Source organism: Tyto alba, unplaced genomic scaffold, assembly GCF_018691265.1.
Source record: "Tyto alba isolate M040663 unplaced genomic scaffold, T.alba_DEE_v4.0 Super-Scaffold_28, whole genome shotgun sequence".
Classification (NCBI taxonomy): Eukaryota; Metazoa; Chordata; class Aves; order Strigiformes; family Tytonidae; genus Tyto; species Tyto alba.
The window spans coordinates 13,168,373-13,195,883 of record NW_024881302.1 but is presented as its reverse complement, the minus strand read 5'-3'; the positions used below and the strand labels follow the sequence as shown (position 1 = coordinate 13,195,883).

General features: G+C 37.6%; 1 protein-coding gene across 3 annotated transcripts in view; it reads right to left on the bottom strand.

Annotated features, from left to right (window-relative positions):
* Positions 1-488: 488 nt before the first annotated feature.
* GRIN2A (glutamate ionotropic receptor NMDA type subunit 2A) overlaps positions 489-27,511 on the bottom strand; it is a 191,412-nt gene continuing 164,389 nt past the window's right edge. The window contains exons 13-15 of one of the 3 annotated variants that reach the window (XM_042798702.1): positions 14,495-14,733; positions 11,300-12,960; positions 489-7,695 (exon numbers count right to left, since the gene is read on the bottom strand). In XM_042798702.1, the coding sequence (XP_042654636.1) occupies positions 7,680-7,695; positions 11,300-12,960; positions 14,495-14,733 (1,916 nt within the window). In that variant the 3' untranslated portion in view covers positions 489-7,679. Of the gene's footprint in view, positions 12,961-14,494; positions 14,734-27,511 lie in introns of all 3 variants that reach the window. The other 2 variants (XM_042798703.1, XM_042798701.1) reach the window with 2 other exon arrangements.

Sequence of the window (27,511 nt, the reverse complement as noted above, 5' to 3'; positions counted from 1 at the left end):
CGCCTCCTCCGCCCCGGGCTGGACGCTGCCTCCACAACCGCCCCAAGAGCACCTGCATTTCTGCAGCAAGGTCAACTCGCCATGCAGGCCCACCGCCGTTCGTGCAGCTGCTGTATTTCAGAATACGGGCAAATGGTGCCCCAGGTTAACGGGCCACGCTTCACTTTGCTCCCACTGCTCTCCCTGCTAGGGAGCACCGTTCGAAGTAGACTTCTCACACGGAATGAATTTTTCATAAGTTAATTGTCTCCGTCCTTTTCGTGAATTAAATTAAACTAGGAATGTCAAGCATATACTGTCAGCTTTAGCTTCAGGCATCTTCACCTTTAGATAATTTCTAACAGCAAAGGATGGCTCAAAACATGTGGCTGTTAACACCTTTCAAATCAAATCAACTAACAATGAAAAAACAAAGGTAAGCCTTATTCACGTAAGATGCTTCATCTTGTACTATTTAACAAGGAAGACAGACAAGAATGATACCATTGTTCATTTTCATATCAACTGGCAGAAATTATCTTTATTAGAAAAATGAATTTTTCATATATTTACAATTTTTACATCATGTTATACTTGGCACGTGTGTTTTCCCCAAATAGTTATATACATTTCGGTACACACAGACATTCGAGTCCCCCATTCCCTTAATGTTTTTCTACATATTTAACAAAAATGAAGAACACAATACAATTTGTAAGACAACCATAATAATTATATATTTTTTCTATTGTAAAAAGTTTGAAGCAAACATTTTTTTTAGATATGTTTCAAAATATTTATACAGTATTAGCACTCAGTCATGCACTGGGTTAAAACATGGTCCGGGTGAACTGCTATGAGACAGTACGTGTAACGCGGGAGGGAAGCGTGTGACTCCCAGCTCCTTCAAGCCACAACATGTGCTGTTGGGCAGAGCCCACTACCACCAGGATTTCAGAGGCAGGGACAGGGGTGCAGGGGCAGCCGGGTGTACGTGTGTCGCTGTAACATGACAGTTAAAACTGTGTGTGTACAGATACCTGTGTGTTAAAATTCATTTTGGCTTGCTAAACCTATCTAATAAAACAGGCAGTAATTGGAATGTCAAAATTAGTTTTTAATTATTCTCCTTTTCCTCAAACCCTTTCTTTTGAGGAAGCTATTAGACTATGAATTTTATAACGAAATTCTGGATTTTCGTTAACATTAATTATTTCATGCTTGATTCCAATTCACCAATATTCTTTTACTTCTACTCTAACATTCTGATTTATTTCCCCAGGTGCTGAGAGGTCTTCAAACCTCTACTACTCTTTGCTAGCAAATTGGAAATTTATGACTTACCTTTCGGTTTGACATATTACACTCTTGAGAGCGTTACAATAAATTGCACTAGTAAATAATGGAAGTGATAGGCTTTTGAATTTACTGTGTATGGAATCAAATGGTTCCAAGATTTCTGGTAAGATGTTATTTATGGAATGCAAATTTCTTCTACTGCAATGTAGATTAGTGCTCCATGTAACCAGTACATATTAGTACACTCGGAGATTTTTTTCCTCCCATTAGAACAAGAATACTTTTCCAACTGTACTAATAACTAATTTCCTTTCTAAGCAAAATCTTAAGTTAATATTGTGAATTCTTATTTTCTCAAGATACAAATGAAACTAAACTGGTCATAGGATGACAACTGAAGATCCAATACCAATTTTCAGTTACATCTCATTTTTCAGAGTTCAACTGCAAATAACTTCTAATCAAACTCAAAATAGCAATACATTACTTGAAACTGTTAATAAATGGTTATAAAATCTTTGTCATAACACTGAATTTTTGTCTTGCCACTCATTCTCCCCCCAAAACTTTATACATACACATATATATAAAGCTTATATATAGCTTATATATATATATATACATGTATGTATACAAAGACTAATCAGAACAACACATTGAATTTACATAATTCAAGTAAACAGGTAAAAATGTTTTTTAAGGTGTAATTTGAGATTTTAAAATATTTCCGGTGGTTTTTGTTTAGCAGCACAGAAATAATGTTTCATCTAGGCCAGCAAAAATCGTTAAACAGGATAAAAGGAAGCACAAAATGCCTTTCAGGCTTTGTGTAAATTTGAATTTGATGAATTAAAATTAACTTTATTAGCTCACAGGTGAAGTGCTTCTGAGAGAACCTGAAATGTATGGAAGCAAATTTTGCATAAAAATAGCATACTTAGTTAAGAATCAGGTAGGAGTTTGCCTAACACATTAATGAATTCTGTTTGAACCTTCTGGTTTCAACAGGGAAGACACAAGATATACTGTGCATGTGCATGTGGGCGTGAGGTGTGAAGACAGAGAGATCAAGCTGTTCTTCATCAGTGCAAAATGGACGTTCTGAAATGAGTAAGACTATATCAAAATATTATAGCTGATATGAAGTATAAACTGTAAACAGTTCTTAATAAAATTGCACTAGTTTCCTTCCTAGCTGCACATAATTTTACATGAAGTAAGTTTCATACCTTTGCAACATGAGGTTTGGTTTTGTTGGTTTTTTTTTTAATTCTGAGCATGAACTGCACTAAGGATCTGCTCTCCCATCACTCACTCACATATCCCTATTTAAGTCAAAAGGTGCTTTACCTAAGTTTGGAAGCCAGATATAGGCCAGGTAAAAATGAGCTAACCAAAAGTTTTCTTCTTGCAGATAAAGGACTTGGAACCAACTTCTTCTCCAAGACACACTTGCAACGAACTGAAGACAAAATTTGACCCTACAGAATTTTCTGTGTCTGGGTTAAGGTGAAAAAATTAATAACATCCAACTCTCCCTCTGAAAAAAAGCTCAGGAATTACTTCAAACAAATTATTTCAAGGTATTGTCACAAGTTTTGGTTAGAGCACTGTAAATTTAGAAAAGAAGCTGAATACCACAATCTTATCTTGGTCAGAATCTCAACATTATCAGTAACAGCAAGCTCAAAAGCCTGTGTGCTGAGAAGAGTGATTCTGACTTGAACACCGCTGCTAAATACTGTGTCTGTGTGCAAAACCGATTTTGAAAACTGCCTAGTCTGCATGGAAGAATACACGGCTGGCCACTGGTGCACACACCAGCTGATCTTTCCTAGGAACTTTTGGTTTTTAGGTGTCCTTCCTCAGCTACCTTAAGTAATACGTTTAATGACCAGATGATCATGTAGGCTGACACAGTATTTTAGTCACCAGGCCAACAGACCCTCTTCTGGCCATGAATTTTCAAAACAGTATGAGAAGACATCCTTTTCTTGTGGCTTTGTTAGTTATAGTGAGTATCATTTCCAGCTCTTTCTGACAGGAACTCTCCTCTGAAGGGTTTTCATGTGTCCTAGCACAACGCAATCCTGATCCCAGCAAGTCCTTTAGCCTTTTCTGTAATAGGTATCAAACACTACAATAAATGCTGCTAGAGGCTTTGTGGACCTAGGAGGTTTGGAAAAGAGAGAAGAGAATCACTTAAAATAAAGCACTGCTGAAATGTGTCCCACGGCTCTGGGAGATTACTCACACATGACTAGGTTGGCAAGTGTATGGACGCACGTGTGTGTATACTGTATATATATTTAGGTTAACAAGTTTAAAATATTAATAAACAGCTTCTTATGGTATTTGGTAATTAAAATATCAGGCTTGTATCATTCAAAATAGTGCAACCTACATAGGAATATACAGGAAAATTACACACATTTTTTCCTATTACCATTAATATGCTTGTGCATATCAAGATGACAGGATACCCTTTTCCATAGGATTAACATTTTGCATATTTAATCGTATTCTTTGGCCCATTTTCCTGTGAAACCTCGTACGACAATGTTAAGACTTTGGTTTAAAAAAAAAAAAAAAGAAAACTCCTGGTTTTTTTCAGTGACTTTCAGAAACTTAAGTAGAATTCAAATCCCTTTAGTTAAAAATTATCATTTCCTCCAGAAACCACACACTCTGCAGCCTGTCACAGACCACCCACCAGTGTGGATAACTGTGAACCTCCAATTTAATTTTTTTTCACTTTTGAAGATCATCTACACTTTAAATGTTGCACAACACATCCTCCAAAATTTTTCTCAACTCCTCTAATCTTGTCCCAACAGTGAACAAGAAAGGTCTCCTTCCCCAGCATCATGGGAAGGCACGGCAACCTCGTGAGGGCCTTCAACTGCATCCCTGTGAGTTCAAATACAGGGCTTGTGATGTGGAACAGAAGCCAAAATATACTGCCAAAAGGTTTTTGCCATTAAACACCATTATTAAACGGGGTCAATAAAAAATGATCAGACTGAAAAATCCTGTAGTAATAATGTAACACAAATCCCTTCAAAACAGCTATTCTTATGTACTACAATGCACAAAACAAATTTTAAAAATGTATTCTCATAATGCATTTGCTGAGAAAAACATATCATTTCTTCTAATTTTACTAGAAGTGCAAATCAAGACATTCTCCATTAAAATTTTATGTCACTGTAAATATTACCATTTGACCACATTAAAGCTTAGTACCATTTATGAGAAGTGAGGAAACCTCCATCAATTCCCAAGCAAAGTATCATCTCACTTGGAACTTTACAGTGCACTGAATAAGTATCACAATATTTATTGGTATTTATTTTCACAGTTTTCTAACGTGCACATAGAAATATAATTTTTGAAATATACTAGCGAAAACAAATACTAATACAAAAGGGAAGGGACAAAACATCTAGAAGTATAACTGCTTATCACCACTACTTTTGAAGAGTTGGAGAGTCAAAACCATCTCTCTTAAATATGTAATACTATATTTTGTGTGGTTATCTACTAATAAAGGTATCGCATGACAATGTTACAGCATGGTTATATTCTCTACTAATTTAGCACTGTTTTCAATACAGGTAAAGAATTAAGCAAAAGGAGTAAAAAGTGTCATTTAAGTGCAAAACAACAAAAACCTGGTAAATAGTGAGGTAACTTAATTTTACTTATATTATTTCTGGTTCTTAAATTACAGATATGACAAAATCATCACAAAATCAGCAGTGGATTCTTACAGTTGTTAGACTGGCATTCATTTAAAAAAAAAAAAAAAAAAAACCAAAAAAAAAAACCTCAAACAGTTTCAACCACAGCAGTTATATTCTGCAGTATGAACCTGCGAGAAGAACGCAGTGCATTTTCACTGCATTGCAGGGTGATGCACACTTGTAATTCTGACTTCCAAAGTTGCAGGACATTGGAAGAGCATGTATTTTTAAAGAGCATACTCTGTACATAGGTTGAGAGAAGCAGGAGAAAAAAAAAATAAAAGCTTGACAGGTGAAATCAATGAGAAGCCTATTTACAAGGAGTGCGGTAACCCTCCCCAGCAGAGCAGAGAGAAGCAAGGCAGGATTTCTGCTCCCATTTAACAGGGCAACAGACACCATAGAACACAATCAACCACCTCTCCAACCCACACACATCACTGCGACACTGTAATGAAGGTGAACACGGGATTAATTCCACAATGAAAGCTGAGCATCAACAAGAATTTTACACTATGTACAGTATGTGCACATCAGACAGAGAAGTCTGCATGATTGGAGTGATGTAAGAGACGTGACGGTCTTGAGGCTACTCTCATTTAACCACAGCTTCACAGGTGACTCCAGCCAGAGCAGGTTGAGCCTTTCCTCTATCATACCATACACCTCTCTGTACTTGCATTTAAGTCCACAAATAAATACACAGCTGTGATTAAACTATGCTCCCTCTTGGTGATAGTAAATACTAACATGTTGCTAATACATTTAAATAAGACAATACAGGTGAGTTTGGGCAGGGAAATGGCTCATACCATAGATCATAATTTAAAAGGGCTTTATGGTCTTTCAGAAGATCCTTCAGCGCTGTTACACTTTGAAGTCTCAGCTCCCAATAGGAAAGAAGTTTAGATTAAAAAAATAACATTGGAAAAACAAACAATTTAAGTATAGCACTGGAAAACTGGTTTTATGTTGCAAATCAAATTGCCCTATACAGGAAAATATCTACTTTTAAAGGACTTTTGATCTAAGATAGGACTACAACTAGGAAAGTTTAGCAAGGGATATACGATACTGCACCTTGAAAGAAGCACATGATGCGATGATTGACACTTAACACAATCTAGCCAAACCACAGGATAGTTACTGTTCTACATAAAGAGAGGATTTTGCAATAAAAGATCTGTTTTTACTAGGTTTTATATATCAAACCTCTTAAATGCAATGTAAAACAAAAAGATTCACCTCTTGAATTCTTCCTAAATCCAAGCTAACTCTTAGACACTTAGACTCATACCACAATTCCTGTTCTACATTGATGAACCCAGCAAGGGAAGGAATAGTAACAAAATCTTCCCCATCACTAAGATACATAGGCTACACTGCAGGAATTGGAAAATAGCAAGATATTCTACAAGGAATAGATTTTGACACTTTTATTTCATGCTGGATAGTCACATGATACAAAGAAAATGGATACCAACGAGGCTGGGAGTACTGCAGAACCCACAAACCCAGGTGTTTCCTTAGGAACTACTTGCAGTAAGCACAGGAACCTAACTGCACCTGCAAGGTTTAATGTGGTACTCACTTGCAGATTTAACTAGCAGATTTTTGAGACTGGGGATAAATAGACCATTATTTTCCTAAGCCCAACTGGGATGTCTAAATTATGGGCCTATACTTTTTAAAAAGTCAACAGAGAGGGAAAATCTTTCAGGACACATCACACACATCACTCCCAAACCTCCAGTGCGCTGAACTACCATCCCGAGGGAGCTTTCTCTCTCTCTGCCCACTGGCAACAGAAAGAACTTAGCCTTCCAGCACAGAAACCCAAAGCTACACGCACAGCTCTAGCTCTAGCTTTTGCTTCCTTTAAAACTGTAGAAAGATTTCACCAGGAAAAAAACCACACTCCCGATTTCCCTTGTAAGCCTTATTTCACCTCCTAAGTGTTTCTGAAAGATCACAGAGAAGTATGTATTTATGAGATACTGCCAAAACACAGTGAGCTGGTGATGATTTCATCTCTGTTTGTCCACAGCACTTTTTCTCCTAACCAAGCTTCTTAGATTGCAGAATAATGAATTCTGAGCAAAAGTTGCAAAAACATTAAATGAAATTTTCCAGAAATACAAAAACTCTTAATTTTCCTTAATTTTATCTTATCTATTAAAATATCTTATTTTCATGCGTTTAAGTTACTGGGTGACTACACTGCTCTAAAAAACACAAGCAGAACACAAAATCCATTTGAAAGGAAAAAAGAAAATTTACTGTGGTGAAAAGGGAAAGACAAAAACATGAAGAAATTCTACAATGTCTTTAAAAGAGGAAAAAAGCAAGAGGCAGGTATGTCTATGTAGCTGTTTTTACCTCCATGTACCTACTCCACTCCTCAGCAATTCAATATCCTGCCTCCATAAAAGTTGTCGTCCAGGAGCAGTGTAACACTACAGGACATGCTACCAAGAATGGCCCATATCATTTACAGCCTGATTCAGTTCCAGCTGGAGTCACAGGAAATCTTGGTGATAGGAATGACCAACAAACTGCTAGAGCTGTAATCAGGAAAATGTAACAAGTCACCAGCACCATCCAGAAAGGTACAGAAAGGATGGCCATTTATGCAGGAAGATTCTTTTCTCCTCTTCAAGAATAGCAGCAGCTAGAGTGAGAGAGAGGGAAATACAGAAAGTCTTGATCTCAGTTTAATTGAAAATCAGTGCAAATATATCAACAAAGCTCAGGCAATATTCAGAATTCCACGCACTCTATGGCTGAGACTCACAAGCTGTGGCTTGTGGCTCTACTGTTGAAGATTGTTCTTCAACTTCTCAGCTCCTTCTTCTTTACACGTATACATCTGCAACCACACCAGCTACTTTCCTACAGCCCTACACTTTGGCCTTTTCTTCCCCCTTTATTCAATCATATTACATACCAAGATCAAAACAACAAATGCATGCAGATTCTTATTCCCTCTACTTTCAGTATCTGTTTTTTTTTTTTTTCTTCTTTAAGGCAGCATCTTTTATTTCCATGTGAACAACTGCTGTGCAACATTATCAAATCTTCCCTCTGTCTCTTTAATTTGTTTTGGTTTAGGGGAGGTGGTTGTATTGCATATCTGCAGCTAATAATAATAAATCTCTACAGGCACCAGAAATCTGCTCAATTCAGAAAAAGCAAACATTGTAATATATTTCTTTATACCTAATTTGCTTGTACATTTCACAGAAGGATAAATCCACCTGGGTTTAGGATGTTTACATTTGGATCTCAACAGTTTACTTTGCAAATGTTGCAAATGGGAATTTTTCCTTCCCACAACTTTACATACAGTACTTATACATATATTGAATTATATGTGTCTAGTTAGATAGAGATGATGATACAAAAGACTTGGAGTGATCAGCAAATATTTTGAGAGCTATAAGATGATACGAAACACAAGAGCCACCACTGAGCTTTACTATTCACTTGGTAAAATTCTCAGTGACTTGGATGGCAGTTTTGATATCAAAACTGGCAGTATGATATCATGGCAATAAGATATCAGCAAATACCGTATCTGCTGAAACACACCAGATACTTCAAAATACTTAAAATTTTACTTAATACACTATGATTTGGATTGGAAATTAAAATTTACCTGAAATATTTTTATTAAACTCATTATAACAATATTCATGCCTTTAGTGCATTTGCCTTCCTGTAGACCTAAGACAAATAGTATAACTGTGTCTTTGGGAAAAGGCTTTATTTCATGAAAAGTAGTGTTCATCCCATAAAAACCCTAGCCCTGCTTAGCTCATACAACTATTCCTAAGAAATGTGAATCTCTCTAAGGGCAGGTAAGGATCTTCTGTTGATAAAAACTATATCCAGTGAGGAACCAGAAAGCATACCATGTGAATCAGGGCCAATAATTGTGACCAAATGCTGAATAAAGAATACTCAAAACGTATTTGTTCTGGACAGCTTGCAGATACCCATAGCTATGCTTTCTGAACATATTTATAATAAAGTATACTGAGATTTTTGGAATCTAGAAAGGGACTCTGAATCCCAAGTCTCATGGCATTTAATTACTTCAAAAAATATCATCCTTCACCATCACGGTGAAGGTATAAATACATTTGTAAATACCAGGAACTCATTATGGACTGTTTGGTAGTTAAAGTCAGCCTAAATCTGTTTAATAAAAAAAAATATAAACAAAACTTAAGAAGTTATATTTTGTCTATCCCTATACCTGATTTCTATTATCTCCCATTTGCAACTCTGCTCTGCGGTATGCTGTTCCAAATTAAACAACTTGCATACTGTACCTCTGGCATGCAGATACTACAGTTACAGCTTACAGGCATGATTCTGTTGAAAAGAGTTTAGGGAAAACTTGGGGTAATAGTCACATTTTCCAATTCACAGTGGTGATGGTTTCCCTGTTCACTGTTCTTCAGTGAAATGTAGGGAATAATGCTTGAATAATCTAAACTTCCTCTACACAAAAAACCTAAAGCAATACTCAGAGTGGAAGGAGAATGGGAGAGCACCACCTGTTGAATCCTTTCAGTATTTAAATATATTAGCCATTATATTTACTTCTTCAGTTTAAATTAAATTTACAGCTGTACACTGTATTCATGAAAGGCTTCCTCTCTTTCCTTCCACACTCCCTTATGATGAAAAATCTAGTGTTTTTTGTTTGTGGGGTTTGTTTTTTTTTTTTTTCCAGTGGGGGAGAGGAAGGGTGTGTAGCAGACATTTTATTTGTGAAATAATCTGATTGACCTTTACTAGAAGTAAAAGTCATATAACAATGCATCCCTGTTATGTATCTTTATATACCAGTAAGTGATAATAAAGACACTGTTCCTTAGTTATGTGTGCATATATTCAATTTATATAACAGACTTGATTGAAGAGGTTAAAAAAAATGGTCATATGTTTGACATATATGCACAATATTCTGGAAGGAAGAAGTCCCTCAAAAGGTGTTAATCCTTTGCTGCATATGCAAATAAATGGTATTGCACTCCTCACTGATTACACTGAACTTATGGCTGTCGGTGTTTGATACTGTATTAACAGCTTTAATACTATTAACATACAATTAATTAGATGTCACTAATACACTATGAACAAAGAACTACAGTGGGTTGGGATTTGGATTGGGAAGTGAAGGAATAAAAGAAATACTATACAGCCCTGAGTAATCACCAGTAAGGGGCAAATGCAAACTTACGTACATAGTAGGCCTCAAGGTTACTAATAAAAGTCCACAGCTCCATATTAAGTGCCATATAGTAATATCTAAAAATATATACTCTGGATTAGGCAGCTGTGAAATTTCTAACAAGATGACTGCAGACTTTTCAATGAACTTAGCTTGTAATGGTAAGTGCATGTGAAATATAAGAAAAGCATTTGTACATTAACATTAACCAATATCCATGGGGCTTCCTTCTGGTACACAGCAGTTCAGATGTTTCACATGTCTACAGCCTTCCCATTTATTTTCTGTTAGTCTAGAATGAACATGATAATTTTGTGCTAACACACTGTATCTTATTTATTAAGGTCCTGGGGTTTGGGGTTTTTCTAATTATTATTTGGCTTTGAAAATTATTATGAAGCTAAATTATATTTTGGAAGTCTAGCTTTCTGTTCTCATTTAGAGTCTTACTTTTGAAACTCTGCAAATGCATTCCTAATTCTTTTGTCTGTGTCATACTACATGCATACCATATTGCTCAACCAGTACTAGAAAATCATTGAACATTTCTAAGGACAGAAGTACATTGAATGATAGCAACATAAATTAGAATAACCTAAATAGGAAAATAATTAGATACAAAACAGCATAGTTGCCAACATATATCGGGGCTATTTCAGTACAGCTTGCCATTTATATATAAAGCATACATAAATGGCTGGGTTTTATCCTTTTCAACAAGACATATTTTAAAAGGATATTTAAGAGCATACTAGTTTACCTATTCATGTACAAAAGTACATTGGGAAAGGGAGAGGTTTATGTATCATTTACCATAGCAGGATAGAGTTATAGGATAAATTCTCCCTCTAAGATGGTGGCAACTATTTTTTCCCTATAGATAAAGCGTTCATGGAAAATTTAAACATCTGATTCAATGCTAAGCATTTTCTTATACACACGTCTATTGCTACAGGAATTTAAAACCCTTGGAGTTGAGTACAAGCTATTCCTATTTGCAACATAAGGCAAAACATGCTCTGAAATGTACATGTCATTATGGATCCGACCATCCCTGGAACAGTATGATGCTGTAGACTTTATGGATGACCTTAAATAATTATCATTTCTTCCTCTTGTTGGTAATGAATGTTTATAAAAATCAGCTGGACTTCGCCGAAGAGATAAGTGCTGGTCATCAGGATACGAGTGCAGAAAGGGATTATCATCTGAGTGAACAGGATACAGGGACTTGCTCCTCTTACTGTCCTCTAGAGTGTGAGCTAAAAGTGAGGCCTTGTTGCTCAACAGTTTGCTTGAGGGAACACTAAACATGCTTGCATACGGACTACTTTGTAGAAATTTCTCTCTTTCTTTCAAGCTTATACTACGAGAAGGTCTTCCAATATCAATTTCCCTGGATTTATCAGCGATATTATCAAAAGAATGTTGCCTGCTAATCCTCAGCTTATTTTTTTTATGATATTGCAGAGCATTATTTTGTGACCAACTATGCTGATATATTTCTTCAGGAAGTGATAAGTTCGTTGTATCCTGCAGCATCTGATCTTCTTCAATATCATAGAGGTTCCCCATCCGCAAGCATGCGTCGCATTTATAGGGAGATCTGCTCGAATAGTGTCCCGCATAAGTGGGCAGATTGGAAAGACAGCTCCTGCAGTGGGTGGAATTCTGTCTGTATCTATCGTTCATGTCAACTAGGGAAGCATTTTTATCTTTTAAAGTGTAGTGCTTTGCATAAAGTTTATACTGGTCATTATTTGGAAGACTGTCTTCATTATGCAAAGGAGTCCTGTTAGCATGTTCTGCTTTCCTGTAGTTGTCGTTGTGATCTTGATAAACATCAGGAAGCTCTATAGTTTCTGGAAGGACAATGTTTTCGACGTACTGAGGTGTGTCCAAGCGGAATCCTGGCTCCTTGTCAGCTTCAATCGTGTAGATTTTATCCCGTGGAGAGCTCTGTTTGGTTTTCAGATATGTCAGTTCCACTTCACTACAGTCTTTTGGGTATTTTGATGCTACTGTCCTTTTTTTAAAATTGTCCTTGGTTTTGTGGTGCTTGTTGTTGTTTTCAGGTTCCATATGGCAAGTAGCTCGGCTTGATGTCTCTGATACATCTGAATGGACAATCTCTTCAGGAAGGTATCTTTGGCTTTTCAGTGAAAGTTGCCTGTTTTCATCTGACCCGTTTTCTCTTTGGGAACCTTGGCTCTGACGTACAGATTCTTGACGTAAAGATTCAACAGATTTTCTCCAAAGCTGCCTGGGTCTGGAGTTCACTTTTGTTTCTGCTGTTACTGCAACCTCTACTGTGTTTGGATTGGACTCATTCAGTGTGAGAGGATGCTGGCCTTGGAAAACATAGTTGTTAAGATTGTCCTTGTGTCGATTGCCAGGAAGTGTCTGTAGTTCACTCATGTTGTCACCAAAAATGTTGTCCTTTGTCTGAAAGGATCTGTTATCAGAAAAGATCAAGTTTCCCTTATCCATGACCATGTCCATAATCAAGGAACCCCTCTGAATGAAATCAGCTGTTCTTTTGGGGGAGTTAATTCTTGAAGGATTGATATTGGTCATATTTTTCGCTGTTCGCAGTAGTTTCAACATGTTGGTTTGGGAATTGGTCAAACTAAAGTCAGGAGATTTCTTTTTTTCTTCAATGTGTACTCCATGAATGCAGCTGTAAATACCCTGTAATATGAGTAATATAAAACAAATTAAATCACTAGGTATAAATTTTAAATACTTCCATTATATTTTTAATTAGCAGTAAAGAAAAATTAAACACTGGAAAGATTATAAGTACATATCTATCCTTTTATGATTTCCTTACATCGATACGGAAGAATCATTTCTGCCATATCTGTTGGAACTGCAAAGGAGAAAAAATGCCAGTATTTTACAAACCAGTGGTCTGTGTTGGCCTCCCCTGCTTATTCCAGAAAACAAGATTAGAAGGGACCCCGGAAGGTTCCCTAGACTCATCACAAAATGTAACTAACCTTCAGTAACAAAAACTCTATTATTTTAAACCAGTGATTAAGTTAACCCTTTAAACAAGCCTGCAGTGGGGCTATTTTCTTGGAAGTTACTCTTGAAAGGTACTCTTCACTCACTGAAATAAAAAGGCTTCTAGTCATTGCATTTTAGCTTTTCTGTTTATTATCCTAGTACATATGAAAAAACTCCAGCTCTTTCTAAAGCCTGAATTTTAGTTCATTTTGAACAAAAGGCTGAAGCCCATCTTTTAACTCCATCCTCTTTGGTCACTCCTGTGAGCTCAAATGGCAATTCCAACTCTGTCAACTTGTAATTCTCAGAAATTTGCCTTTGAAATAAGTACTTTTTTCCCCCTGCATTGGGTAGGAGAATTTCACATGTAAAAGTTCAAATGTAAAATGTGGAGGTGAAAGTGTATATGCATTTCTAGACAATCCCCGACAGGGTACGGCAGAGTATATTTAACGCAGTTCCAATACAGTCCAATTTACTCAACAGGATAATTTCAGAACATTTTAAAGCATTTAGGCATTTCAGTATCATTTTCAATTCTCCTCAGATAGATAAAAAATCTAGCACAATTACCTAATGAAAGTACTATGTGTTTTAAAAAAGACAAAAAAAAAGAACTATACGTACCTTATTATACAACAAGTACCTGTCTTTTGGATATGTAAATCCACTTTGGGTTTGGTAAAGTCACCATTAAAACCTGTCTTAGTGACTAACCAATCACTAATGATACTTGTGTTTTATCTTTTCTCATATGGTTTATTCAAGTTTGCTATCAAGAAAAGCTTAAAAAAATATTCCAGTATATTTTCATCACTTAAAATCCACTTTAGAAATACACAAAACTGAGAGCTAATGTCAGTCATCAATTTAGTATTTATTTTGTTTGGATTTTTTTGTGGAAATTAGTCCGTTTCCTGCATCTGAGCAGCTCTACCATTTCTTCATCAAAATTCCCCTCAATGTATTTGTTTTCAGCATTTGATTACTGATTATCCTGGCATATGATAATTCATACCCTAGAATAATCCATCAAAGACTTCCCATGGAGTCCAAGTACATCCTAAACCCATTGACTACTCTAGAGCAACATACTGGTGCTCTAACATGGACTTCAAATGTCCAAGTGTGAAAAAAAGAAAAGATAATGTTTTAGGGAAATAGCGGTTATTCTGTCCCTTGTCTGAAGAGGGAAAATGAAAGTGATACTAACCCTGCTGATTGAGAACAACAATCCAGGCCTATCCGAGCAGACTCCTGTGAAGCAGAATCTAAGTTTCCAGTAAAATAAGTGCTCCCAGACAAAGGTTATTAAACTGAGTGCCATGGCTGCTGCAAGCATGTAAAACACTCCTGCCATGTTGTCAATGTCCAGCTGGCTGCTCATGACTTCATTCTTCTCATTGTGGCAAATACCTGTCAGCCATAGGGTTTCTAGCTCTTCCATTTCCCCTAAGGAGAGCAAGGAGTCAAACCAGTTAGAATGCAAAAATTACTGCTTACAGTATTCAAAAGTCAGTTTAAAAATACAGCACCATGTAATGCTTCATTTGTGGAGCACTTTAGTCTTATCTACTAAGGATGTGCAAATATAAGAGATTTCAACTCACAGCACCCTAGTTTCAGATGTTCTCAGATTTCATAAATTACGTAGGATGCTGGCTGCTCTAGAAAGCAGAATCTGTGATTTGGGTAAAACTTTCTTCTGCTTGCTATAACTAGTATCACCTGTTCCAGAGAGTGGAACTGGAGCATTCTTGTCCCAGGGGATTCCTCCGCCCCATCCATGAGAGATGCATTTGGTGCACACTCAGACCCTGGAGGCTCCTCCTGTCCCAGTCCAATCGGTGCCACCAGTGCTGCTCCCGCCCGCAGGTCCAGCCGGTTGTAAGCCTGTGTGTGTAGTCCAGAGGTGCCAACGCACACACAGACCCTCACAGACAGCAGTGCATTAGCAGCACCCACATGGCACTCACAAACATAAATAAAGATGGCTTGATCCTCCTCCTCCTGCCCAGCTGATGAAGACTGAAGTCTGCTAGTGACACACACACACCCCATCACTTGTATGATTCACAAACACACCAGTGTTTACAGATCCCTCAAACACTGGCATGGGCTACGTCTGTACAACATCTGTGCCCAGACCCTTACACAGGCACAGGTTTGGAACCCAGGTCTTTCCAGAAGTCCCCCGAAAAATCACATCTGCCCCCATATTCATAAATACTGAACAGAAACATCAAAAACAGCTAGGAACTGAGTTTAATAGAGAGATGGGACAGGCTGCAGTGATCAGACACAGGGCTCAGTCAGACAAGCATCTTGACACACAACCAGACCCTTTTATGCCCCCTCCTCTCCATTTTCCTACACTTGTTCCTCCCTGATCTGCTCTAACCCCCCGCTTTGGCCCTTCCCTTAAACACTGCAAAATAAATTTCATGTGTTCTCACAATCCCTTTAAAACATGTCATAATAAGTTTGTTCTTTCCTGTGAGACCCATGATACCCATACAGCACATGCAGCAAGTGAGGAAAAATAGTTGCATATGACACAGTATTGACAAAGTCTACTGTGTTCCATACACCACCCACTTCTATAGAAGATAACTGTCACTTAATGCCTGGATACTTGCAGCAATGCAGTATGCCCCTGTTCCTGTTTATTTTTAAAAAAAAAAAATTATTGTAACTAGTAGTATCTTTCAAATACAGTTGTTCTCCTGGCTTTCTGCCTCTATTTTCTGTTTTCCCTGGGCGATGCAGTAACTGCAAACCCCTCCCACATCACGTACTCCCCCTCTCATGGTGCCCTGGACATCTCCCTCCGCTCCCCCCTGGCCCTCCGGACCACCCGGCCTTTCTTGCAGCCCCCTCTGGCCTGCTGCTGCTGCCACTGCCTGCCTCTTGGGCAGTGGCAGAAAAATAAGTGGTATCATCACATGCCTGAAGCAGAGCATTCCTGGTTTCTGGTTCTGACTATGCCACCAAAACACGTCATTTAAAGCTAAGTAGATCCACGCTTTCCTTCTGATGCATCTTGTTAGACGTAGAATCTGTATTTCACTGATGAGATTTGGCCTCAGATGAAGGACACTATCAATTAGCAGTGGTTGCTACTGCCAACATGAACAGAGGTGTGTAAGAAACTGTTCTTGCCAAGCTTGTTTTTTATATTGCAGGATATATTAATTTTCAAATGTTTAGTGTTGTTCTTACTGAAGCATTGCATGTGCATACATACCTTTTTACTCTCTTGGGGATATAGTCAGCTGAGTAATACTATTATTATTTTTAATGACATAAACCTCACTGTTCATAGAAAATACAGCAGGCAATATATAGGGACAGAAAGTACAGTATTAACTGACTTGGTGTATTTTCCAACTTAGGATATGGCTTCAGCTTGGGGGAAGAATTCCCATGCTACAGATCCCTAATCCTTACCCAGTGATTAAAGAATACATTTTCAGTATTATAATCCATACAACACTGGAGTAAAGATCAGAAAAAAATGGCTAGAAGGCTAGAAGCTATATTGTCATTTCAGATACCTTCAAACTAGACTGGAAGACCAACAACTTGCTGCGCAAGAGCATTTTGCAGGATAGAGTGCCAGGGCACCAGGAAAGCTGCAGCCAACAGACAATTTGGATGTGTGAGCTGGAAGTGGAACACAAGACTGTGATGGAGAAATTGCTTCTCATAGAATGTGAAGGAAAAATTGAAGTAGAAAGGACAAGTGCTGAAGAGCTTTAGCAAAGGCATTTCACAAATTTGTAAGAGATAATTCAGTTCCTAGTTAATTCTGAGTTAAGTTCCGTGCTTGAAGCATGAATTGAACCTCTACATCTGAAACAGGCAGTGTATTTTCTCCCAAATTACAGTGGTCAATCTTCAAAATACCTAAGAGCATCTCCCAAAGAAGTAAGTAAATCCTAATGAACCTTTAAAAGTCTTTTAATCCAGGGCACAGGGACAATGAATTATTAATTGTTACAGTATAGATATTGCACACTGTTGCTACATAGATAATTTGGGTTCAATTATTGCACTTCCATATCAGTACATTTGGATTTCTTTGTTCTGCTAAACCTCAGTGGACTGTTGCCCTTGTCTCTCTTTCAAGTCCTCCCCAAAGTCTATGACTAAAACCCATAGAGACTATAGAAGAGAAAAGAATCCAAGTCCAAAGAAAGAGCAATATTTCTGGTTTGTGCATTAGTTGCTGAAGGCCTGACAATCAGCCCTCATTACTTCCCACAAGAAAATTCACATCTCCCAAGATTGTCAAACATCAATTTGATTTGACTGCTGTGCCCTTTTACAATTCATAACAAAATTCACTAAGGAATTGAAACCTCTTTTTTATTACTGCTTCCTCTGCGTTTCTTTTCCTTTGGCATGTACATTGAAAGTAACTATTGATAATCCACTAACCTTTCCAAAAACATCACTACAGAAACCAGTCAAGCTTGTTTTGAGATGAAATAGATCACAGTGCCTTGGCAAGCTATGAAGAACAAAGCATCCCACTGTCTCATTGATCCAGCTACTGCAATATCCCTTCCATTACATCTGACAATGACAGAAATCACTGTTAATTAATACCCAAAAGCTATCCACAATACTACAGTTTGTAAGGCACTGTGAATCACTGGATTGTCGTATTTATGAAATGGTATTATCTGGGAATGGACAGATTAGGCTGTTAATTCTGGTCTGTATATAAATCAGTTACCATTTACAGTATATATTTATATATGTATGTGTATACACACAGAAACAGGGACACACAGCCAAAACAGTTACTAATTTAACTGTAATAACACTTCAGCATAGTTGACCCTATAAAACTGGCAAATTTGCCCAATCTATTAATTGTTCTTCCTGCCCATTACGTTTTACCTAAGATATTTACAGAAGGCATAAAATCTTTATTACAAAATCCTTATGGATGAGGAATTTTTTAACTGGGGTGTCAATTAATTCCTTATACAAATCAGCCACTTCCAAACTTAGCCTGGAGTTGGAATTCCAAATATTGAACTTTGGGGCTAGTTGAACTTCGGTTCAGAAAACAGTACTGAAAATAATCAAGTCCTTTTGGAGGAATGTTGTCTTCCAAATCCTTTTGGGTGAGATAATCTGTGAGGTGAATGTGTAGGTCGATGAGATTTATAGCAATATACTAATCTTGGCAATTGTAAGGCCAGTAATTTGTGATTACCGGGCACTGGAGAGTTCAGTCATCTCCACACGTGCATAATTCTAATTAGCAAGTAAGAGCTCCACATATTCCATAAGACAGATCTTGGAAATCTAATTCAGCAACCTCAATATATATAAATGCCAGGCCTCAATGTTAATGGAGTTCAAGTCTGCATCTAATAGGGGGGTTTCAAGTTACTTATAAATATTAATCAGATTTATTTTAAGGCTTTTTGTTTTCACTTCAAGCACTTACTAAAAGGAACGTAATGCCACAATCATCATCTACCTCGTCCATGTGTAAAGTAGATTAACGATTAAATGAATAGTTGCAGATTTCAGTTTAGTACATCATGACACTAGCACAAGATTAGAAAATGAAGAGTTTTAATATATTTGACAAAACAAAAGGGTTTATTTTCTGTTTAATATGTTCACAGTATATTTAACCTATAAAATTCACAAATAACTGAATTATGCCTACATGGAGATATTTTTAAAATTTCTACAGTGCTGTACCATAAACAGTCTGCCTCATTTACAGTGTAAGAATCAATATAAGCAAGTATTTTAAAGATCCATATTTGAAGCAATGTTGAGCCGCTGCACTAATCACTCAAAACACAGTATGGTCTTCTCTAATAAATTCCAAAATTCTAGCTCTATTAGTGGTCATTCAAGACTATTTACAACGTTTTTAGGTTACAGCGCAAACAGTACTCAGATCCTTTTGCATTTCTCATGGGTTTGTTCCTATGGCTATGGTGCTCTCTGCTCTGACTGCTATTTGCACAGAAACATGCCATTCTGACTGAATATCCCAGAAGTGCCCTTCATTCTACATTTTAGTGCAACACCTCTAGCATATTTCACACTTTATCATTCTGGAAAGGAGTGATAAACTGTCCAGTGTATCCCATGAACAATTTTTTCGCAATAAAAATATCATTATCCAGACACAGAAAACATACAGATCAAAGGGTAGAATTACATGCCTTTCCTCATCACAGCCCTTAGCAGTTTTTGCAGGCCACGGTAAGTGTCATCTATCCCTGCCACCATCCTCTTGGAGCTGAAAAACACGCTGCCCTTTTGCAGTCTCTGTCACTGTGCCCTGGAGATGTGTCCGTTCTCATGGGTTCTTTTAGGGAGCTTACTGGTGTCCCCAGATTCCCTTCATTTCCTAGGCCCAGCATCTTGTAAGGGTCTGGCATCCTCCTCCCTTGGTTCACAGCTTTGTTCATTAAACCACCTTCCTGAAAGAGATAGCATCTTCCCAAGTGATGGGTCAGCCATGAGATACTGACAGTTAAAGCTGTCTAACTTACAGATCATTTCACTGATGCAATTTTGTTTTCTAAGTGTTTTTTTCCCCTATGTCTACACATGCATCCAGGAAGATGCACACATACTAAAAATTACATGTTATCTATAGAAAAGAGAAACACCAAACCCACATAACCCACCATTCTCCACATGTACTTACAGAAAAGCAATTTTCTGAATAACAGCTTTTCAATACTTGTCTGATGCCTTCCTCATGATTAGTAAAAAAACCCCAAAATCTTTCATTATCACCCAAGTATGTCCCTATAGTTACAAACTTGCCAGAAATAAGCAAGCACAAAGTTTTATAATTACATCCAAAAAGAGAACAAACAGACTAGGATAACCTTCTTTGCTGCTTATTTAAAAAAATAATAAAATCAACTTGCTGCTCTATTCCAGGAAAGAAAACAAGACCTCTGAAGCTTGAGTGGCACCTGAGCATCTTCTCCCCCTCTCCCTGAGGATACAAATATGGGGAAAAGTGACAGAGATGGAGAATCTAACCCTGTACCCTCCTAACAGCAAAACCAAAAGCGTACACCAATAATCAGTAAGTAACAAGCATCGGAAATGCTGTGTGCCTGGTAGTGCATCCACAGCCCAACTCCAAGTCCACAGCCACAGAGCTTTTATCCTTCTCCTCCCCACAGCTGCTGACAAGCACCAAAGGGCACAGTCCCAGCCAGTACAGCCATGGGTCGAGCTTCATCCTGGTAGAAAACACCCCCAAAATCAAACAAAGCCCATGATTTACCTCCTTTGATCTTCACTCTTGGGAAGTAAGCCAAGCCTGGGCTGGCTTTCAGTGTGACTTGGGAATACAGTCAGATTAAGCACAGACTCATGACAGTCCAAAATAGCAGTTCGAAGTCTGAGACACTGCTTGGTTTTAAAAGGTGTGCTGCATTCAGCCAGCCCCGGGAGAAACACTACCAGTTTGGACAGGGTTTGATGGAGGGAACTTGGAGAAATAATTACAGACAGAGATATGACTTTGGAACTAGCTCTACACATGAGAAATGCCTGTTAAGAAGCCATTAAATAGAAGCTATGTGAGGGAAGAATAAGCAGCAAAATATAAACAGTGATTACTGTCAAAGCATTGGCTAAGTGGCAAAGGAAACAGAAACGGTCCTCGTGAAGAATTTACTATTTATTTGTGTTTCATTTATCTACATTCTCTACAAGAACAGTTATCCTATCAGATGAGTAATTACATTATTTTTACAAGATTTGTAATTGGAAAATCAAATTTAAAATTTTGATTCTCTTACTATCCTCCAAATGATCAAATTAATTTTCAAAATATTTTTTAAAATATTTTTATAAGAACTAAAGTCTATAATTCACTGAGTTCTTATTTTACTTCTTTAAAAGACAGGTGGTCTTCTGCTCTGCTTTAATCACGTAGGTTAAAGCCATAGGTTCCTGGAGATAATCACTGGTGGGCCACAGGCTGCCTCAGCTACTTCCTTAGGTACTCTGGAGGGGTATTTTCATCAAGTTCTTACCTTGATTTTAATCTATTTAATTATTTTCAGACATAAAGGGAAAAGAAATCTATTTTATATGCCCCTTCTGGATCCAAGAAAGATTTTTAACACTTCATGCGCTGTTCACAAATGACAATTTCAGGGTGGTGCAGCGTGCCAGCCTGTACCTTCACCTTATCACAAACCAAAACCTGGCACTGAGGTGCCAACAGAACAGTAGAGAAACAGCAAACTGAGAAAAAAATAATCTAACAGGGGTTTCTCTGGCAGTGGTATTTCTAAAACAGGCTACTGCTCTCTTCAGTGTGGGTGAGAGATTGGGTTTACACAGTGGGATCCACTGCACAGAGCAGCTGGAGCCACCCGAGCTGTGGGAAGCCCCAGAGCCGGAGGCGCCTGCGCCAGCGCCAGGTCCTGCAGCAGGCCTGTGGGGCAACTGCAGCTGTGTGGGAAGTCATCCTCCTCTGACTCCAAAAAGCATTGCCTTGCATGAATGAGAGCTGTCTGGAAAAATTAATTCTCCCCTACATTGCATTGCTTCACACGTTGCAACCATCCCTAAGTGTTGTCTGTATATTCTGCAGGAGGAGCGTGCCTAGAGCAAGCAAGAAAAGGATGCTCTGTCCCAGCTGAGCTGCAGCCCGACATCTCTGTTGTTTTACTGGTTAAGTGCGACAGATCTCTCATGGCAGCACATCCCCTAGACTTGTATAAGGTGCAGGGCAGGAGGAGACCACCCCAGCAGGAGAACAAAGTACATGTGACAGAGCAGAAGGTGCAAGAAGAAACAGGCTGGTGTTGATGGTATAAGGGGTGGTGACTCTTGCGCAAAGTGCTAATCTGAGGTTCAGCCTGAGGAGCCACCATGCAAGTAAAGAAAACTGATATATACCAATTATAGACCTTGAATAAAAGAGTTAAATATATACTCCCAAACTGGTCAGATGTATGGCATCATCTTAAAAAGACTGTGTCTGAACTAGCAGAATCATCTGCTTATTCAAACTGGACAAACGGTAGTTTTCAAATTTAGGGACAGATTGTTTCATGCTTATTCTGGTGAGAATTCCCATTAAATGATGGAGGAAGAAGGTAGCAGCCCATCAGTTGGAGACCCTAACATAAGAGGGTCTTTACCCTGAATGTAGGAGTCAGAAGTCAAATGGGTTGATGTGCATTTGGTTCAATAAGCTCATCAATTTCAATCTGACCTAGTTATATGATCCATACAGCATGTTTCATAGAAAAGATTATATAAAAGCACAGCAACTTTTCAAAATCAGTCTGGATCCCCCAAAACAATCTCTCTTACTATTGTTTTCTGAGTTATTTTCCCCCCTGTAAAAATAGCAAGAGGAACACAGATGACTGACAGCAATAAACTTCTTGTGAACTAGTGACTGCACTCTGCATGCCCCCATTAGTTAAGGATGAATTAACAGAACTGCTAAACACGACTTTCAATATTACAATCCCCCTAACTCTTGTTCAGCTACACAAACACCCTCCACTTATACACTCACACTCTCCAGTCACATTTGTTCCACCCACTGCTTAAGGAGGACACTAAATATATAAACAGAAAATCGCTGGGATTGTGGGTGTATTCTGCCCGAGCAGCACGCACTGAAAATATGTCCTTATAATCACATATGTATTTCCTTCTTGGTCTTTAACAGCCGGTGTGAGTCACACTGCTACGCTTCCTTATAATCTAGACAGCAATTTGGAAGGTTTATGCTAAAATATCAAAAAAAATAGCAAAGAGCTTTTCTCTTCCAGATGTAAGGGGGCAAATCTCATTTCCACAGTTACCTATTACCGATAAGGAGTGGGAAGCAATTATTCACCCAGGAAAATAGTTCTTAGTGTACTAAGCCATCCTAAAAGCACATAAAGATTAAACGGAACTGAAAGTTATTAGGAAGGGGATAACAGACTCTCTGTGGAAACTCAGACCAAAACCAGTTTTCTTCTTTACTTCTCTGTGTTTCTAATTGCTTTAAAGGTTGCAGCTTTAAGGGTTAAGGGCTTAATACAGCTATACCATCTGCCCCTCTTTTCCTGGGGATCTTTTCTGAGACTTGCTGAGCTCGTAACTTGCAGGCAGCACAAAACATTACAAACACCTCACACAAGTAGATGCTTAACCTGGCCAGCTGGTTGATATTCTCCCACTCCTCTCCAAACTTGCTCTCTTCACCCAGCATTTTTCTGTCATCAATAATCTCATTTGTTCACAAATGGAAAAAAAAAAAAAAAAAAAAAAAAAAAAGAGAGAGAAAAAGAAGGCGAAGAAGGAAGAGGAGAAGAAGAAGGAAAGAAAGATAAATAGATAAATTCTCCTCACCTACTAGGCACCAGTGATTCTACTCCAAATCCCGAAGGCATGATGCTATAGGTTTCAGAAGCACTGTCTTTCAAACTACTTTGAAGGATATTTTCAGAAAAGTACCACTCTGCTTTAAATGGCACCATGCAGCCCAAACCAGAGGAGGATCAGCCATACCTGGGCCTTCAGACAGCTGGCCAAAAGTGACTGGCTACTGTTGAAGGCTGGAGGAACATGGGTGTCTTCACCAATGGTGCAATCCAGCAGTTATAGACTTGCTAAATTACACAGGCTGTGTGCCTGCGCGTTTACTGCACTCATCAAATGGCAAGCTAGCACAAAAACGCAGTTGACAGCTGCTAGGGTAACATGCTGGATTCTGGGTATGTCAGCCTGCCCAGCTGCTCTTTACAGAGGTTTATAAAAAAATCAAAGCATGTATCATGCGATTTTTCAGTGCACATTTCTGTTCTGACACATTGCTGTGGTTGTGGGCGGAAGATCCAAACAAAATGACGGTGTTGCTTCTCAGCAGCCGTATCATTTTAGTTGTTTTTGAACTCCTAGGTGCTTCTATTTCTCAACAGAAGATTGAGAAATAGTCTTCTGTGTCTAGGTAGAAATATATTTATTTCTCTGTTAAAAAACAATTAAAGTTTCATCTTGTGACCACAGGAAGATGAAAAAAAAAAAAAAACAAGCACAATCACTACCGTGTTTTAGACAATTACCCTGATGATCAACTATTTTAAACAAAACTGCAGATGCTAATCATCAACTGGAAGTTTTTTCAGATGAGATGTACAGATAGTAAGATGTACAAAGCCATAAATTCACTAGTAATACACTTCACTTATGTACTTTATACAAAAAAAGAAAAAAAAAAAAATCTAACTTTAAAAGATTCAGTGTTCCAAACCAATTAATCTTAAACTAACAAATGCATATTAATCTCAACTTCCTATGAGCTGGGCTATGCATATGAACGTACAGAGACCAATTGATGAAACATTTAGGGGATAATTCTATTTCTGAGACAACTAAGTAGTTATCCTTTAAATTCCTCAGCAACTCCTTCCCATCCTCCTTCCCTCTCACTCTTTTCCTCTTTGTTAGAGTAACAAATTTGGTGTTTTGCACGCTGCTTCCTTCACTGAGACTTCACAGTCACTTTCACAGTGCAATTGTTAATTGTCAGTATAATTTGCCCACTCAGTAGAACTATCCTCAGGATCAGGACACCACTCATAGAGATACATATAAACCACCCAGTCTAAGGTTAGTTATCCCTAACACAAACCTACATCCTTCTGTATTTACCTTATTTTTTTTTCAGTGCCAACGAGACAAAAAAGAGGGCTCAAAGCCTTTAATGACTTCAAAGACTTTAATGCAGAAAAAGAACTGTGCTTTGGAAAGTATGAAGAGATTCTCCTGCATGAACAAGTCATTAAAACTTCAGTTGGATGTTTTACATCAGTAAGGAAGAGGGAAAAAGCTCCTATTCACTGTGCAAAAATTTCATTTCAATGTGTAAGTGAAGTGGGTTGGATAGGAGAATGATATAGAAGCATCAGGGAAAAAATCAAATCAGAAAAATCACAGGAGAAAAATACATGCAGAGGAAATTGGAAGTTTCAAATTGAAACTTTCAAAAGGCTATCTCAGTACTGTGTAAATGTAAAAGATAGATGAGATCATGGGTTTTTTTGTACGTGCAATCAGATATACTTTTAAACAAATTACTTGGTCTTATCCAAATATCATCCAACAGGTTTTCTCCTTTTATTAACATAACATTCATATGAAGAGATTGTGTTTGTTCAACTCATTAGGATTTTTTTTCTTAGTTATAAAACTCATTAGATTCATAGTCATTCCATACTGAAATTATTCCATACTGTGATGAATGTTCTTTAACATATACTGAATAATAATTCAATACTACTAAGCACTTCGCTGTTTTATAGGCTGTCTTGGAGAATAATAAGTTCTGCAGAGGCTATACGCATGAAAAAAGTATTTCTGCCTTCACTTGTGTTTGTCTATTTACTTAAACAACCTCATCCAGACTCCACTGAGGTTTTCCCAGGATTATCATTTTAAGATGAAACTTTCCCCCTAACCATACTTGGTTTTAGTCTGGATAACAACAAAGAGATTTTTAGTGAAACACCAAAGTGATGTTGGTCTGAACTCTGGGTTCATCCCTTCTAATTCACCACAACAGAGTTATGTAAGCTCATAGCTAAAAAGATTACTCATCGAACTACTGAAGTCAGACGTAGATTACAAAATCAGGTAATGCTACTTCCAAGCAATCACTCTTTACATTTAATTTCTTGGTGTTTTGTTCCAGTTCATCTGTGATGTTCTTTATAAACCAGCAGAAGAAATTTCAACCTCAATATCATTCTTAGGGAGCTTTTGTTTGTTTGTTTTCTTTTTCTTATTGCCCCCCCATTTGTTTGTTTGTTTTTGAAAATTATCATCTAGACCTGTGACACAATGAAGTGAGACAAGGTATAAAACATTTCTGAGACTAAAGGAAACATACCTGCAATAATTCCTACACATGGTCTATGTCCAACTGCTATTCTCTTTAATAGTGCCCACACTCTTTTCTGAACAAATTTAGGCATCATTTACAAGAGAAAATTAACATTTTAGCATTCATGGGTTGTTCAGAGTACCTTCTAAAAGTACTGAACAATACCACTGAAACAATGCCATAAAAACATTCACAATCTCCATGATTTGTGCATTCAAAACTTCTGTTTATCTTCTGAAGTAATATTTGAGCAAGATGAACATGGGAGCAGACAATTCATGACAACGTTTCATTCACTTGAGTGCCATCTGTATCATAAATTATTCATATGGAATTCTAATACTGAGTTTCATAGAAAATTAATTTGTATTATTTTCAGCTACTAAAAATGGGTTAAAGATATAAGCATTCATATGCTATGTAAATTCACAGGTCAAAGTGTAAATACATGATAAGATTTTTCCCTCTTTCCTCCCATCCATTTTGTTTTCTCCCTGATACTCAGAAACAAAGTGATGCATAAAAATGCAGTACCTTTTGGTATTTTGACAAGCTTTTTCTTGAACAGCTTCACATACTTTCCCTTCTATTTAATTTATTCTCCTTCCCTGTGGTTTCATTTCTTTTTGTTGGATGAGAAGTAGCAAAAGCGATGAAAGAGTAAGTGTGAAGAAAATGTAAGGTGAAAAGAATGAAAACCTCAGTGATGCTCTGGCAACATCTAGAGTGGTTAGCCCACAGCTGAGAAGGACACCTCAGTTCCTCCTTCAGGCTACAGAAGCATTTTCTTTAGTATGGGACAAATAATTCAACTTCTCTGATGCGACTTCCCCATCTAAATATGGGTCAGAATTACAGCATCTAACACTTCTTAATAGTATCACGCAAATATAAAAATGTTCTTTTCACAAAATATTTGCAAATAGGAAAATAAAGCAAAGATTTTAGCCAATTAATTGCAACTGTTTAAAACAAGAATATGTAATTGCTTGAAAGCTACCTATTATGGCTCATATATTCATTCCTTAGCCAAAGTAAGCAGTGTTTCTTCAATAAGCCTCTCTAAATCCAACAGATCAATAATGATGACACTAGTATCTCTATATGTACACCAGACAAGATGCATCAGTCATGATGATTACATCTCTTCCAGTCGTTCAGTATTATAATAGTAATAAAATCCATGTGCTGGAAGACTAACACACTCACTGCATCCAGTATGAAAATTAATGTCTTGGGTTTTATGGAACAGGAGGCCCCTATGCTAAGGTCTTGCACTTTGCCATTTAAACTGTCCTATTATACAGAAAT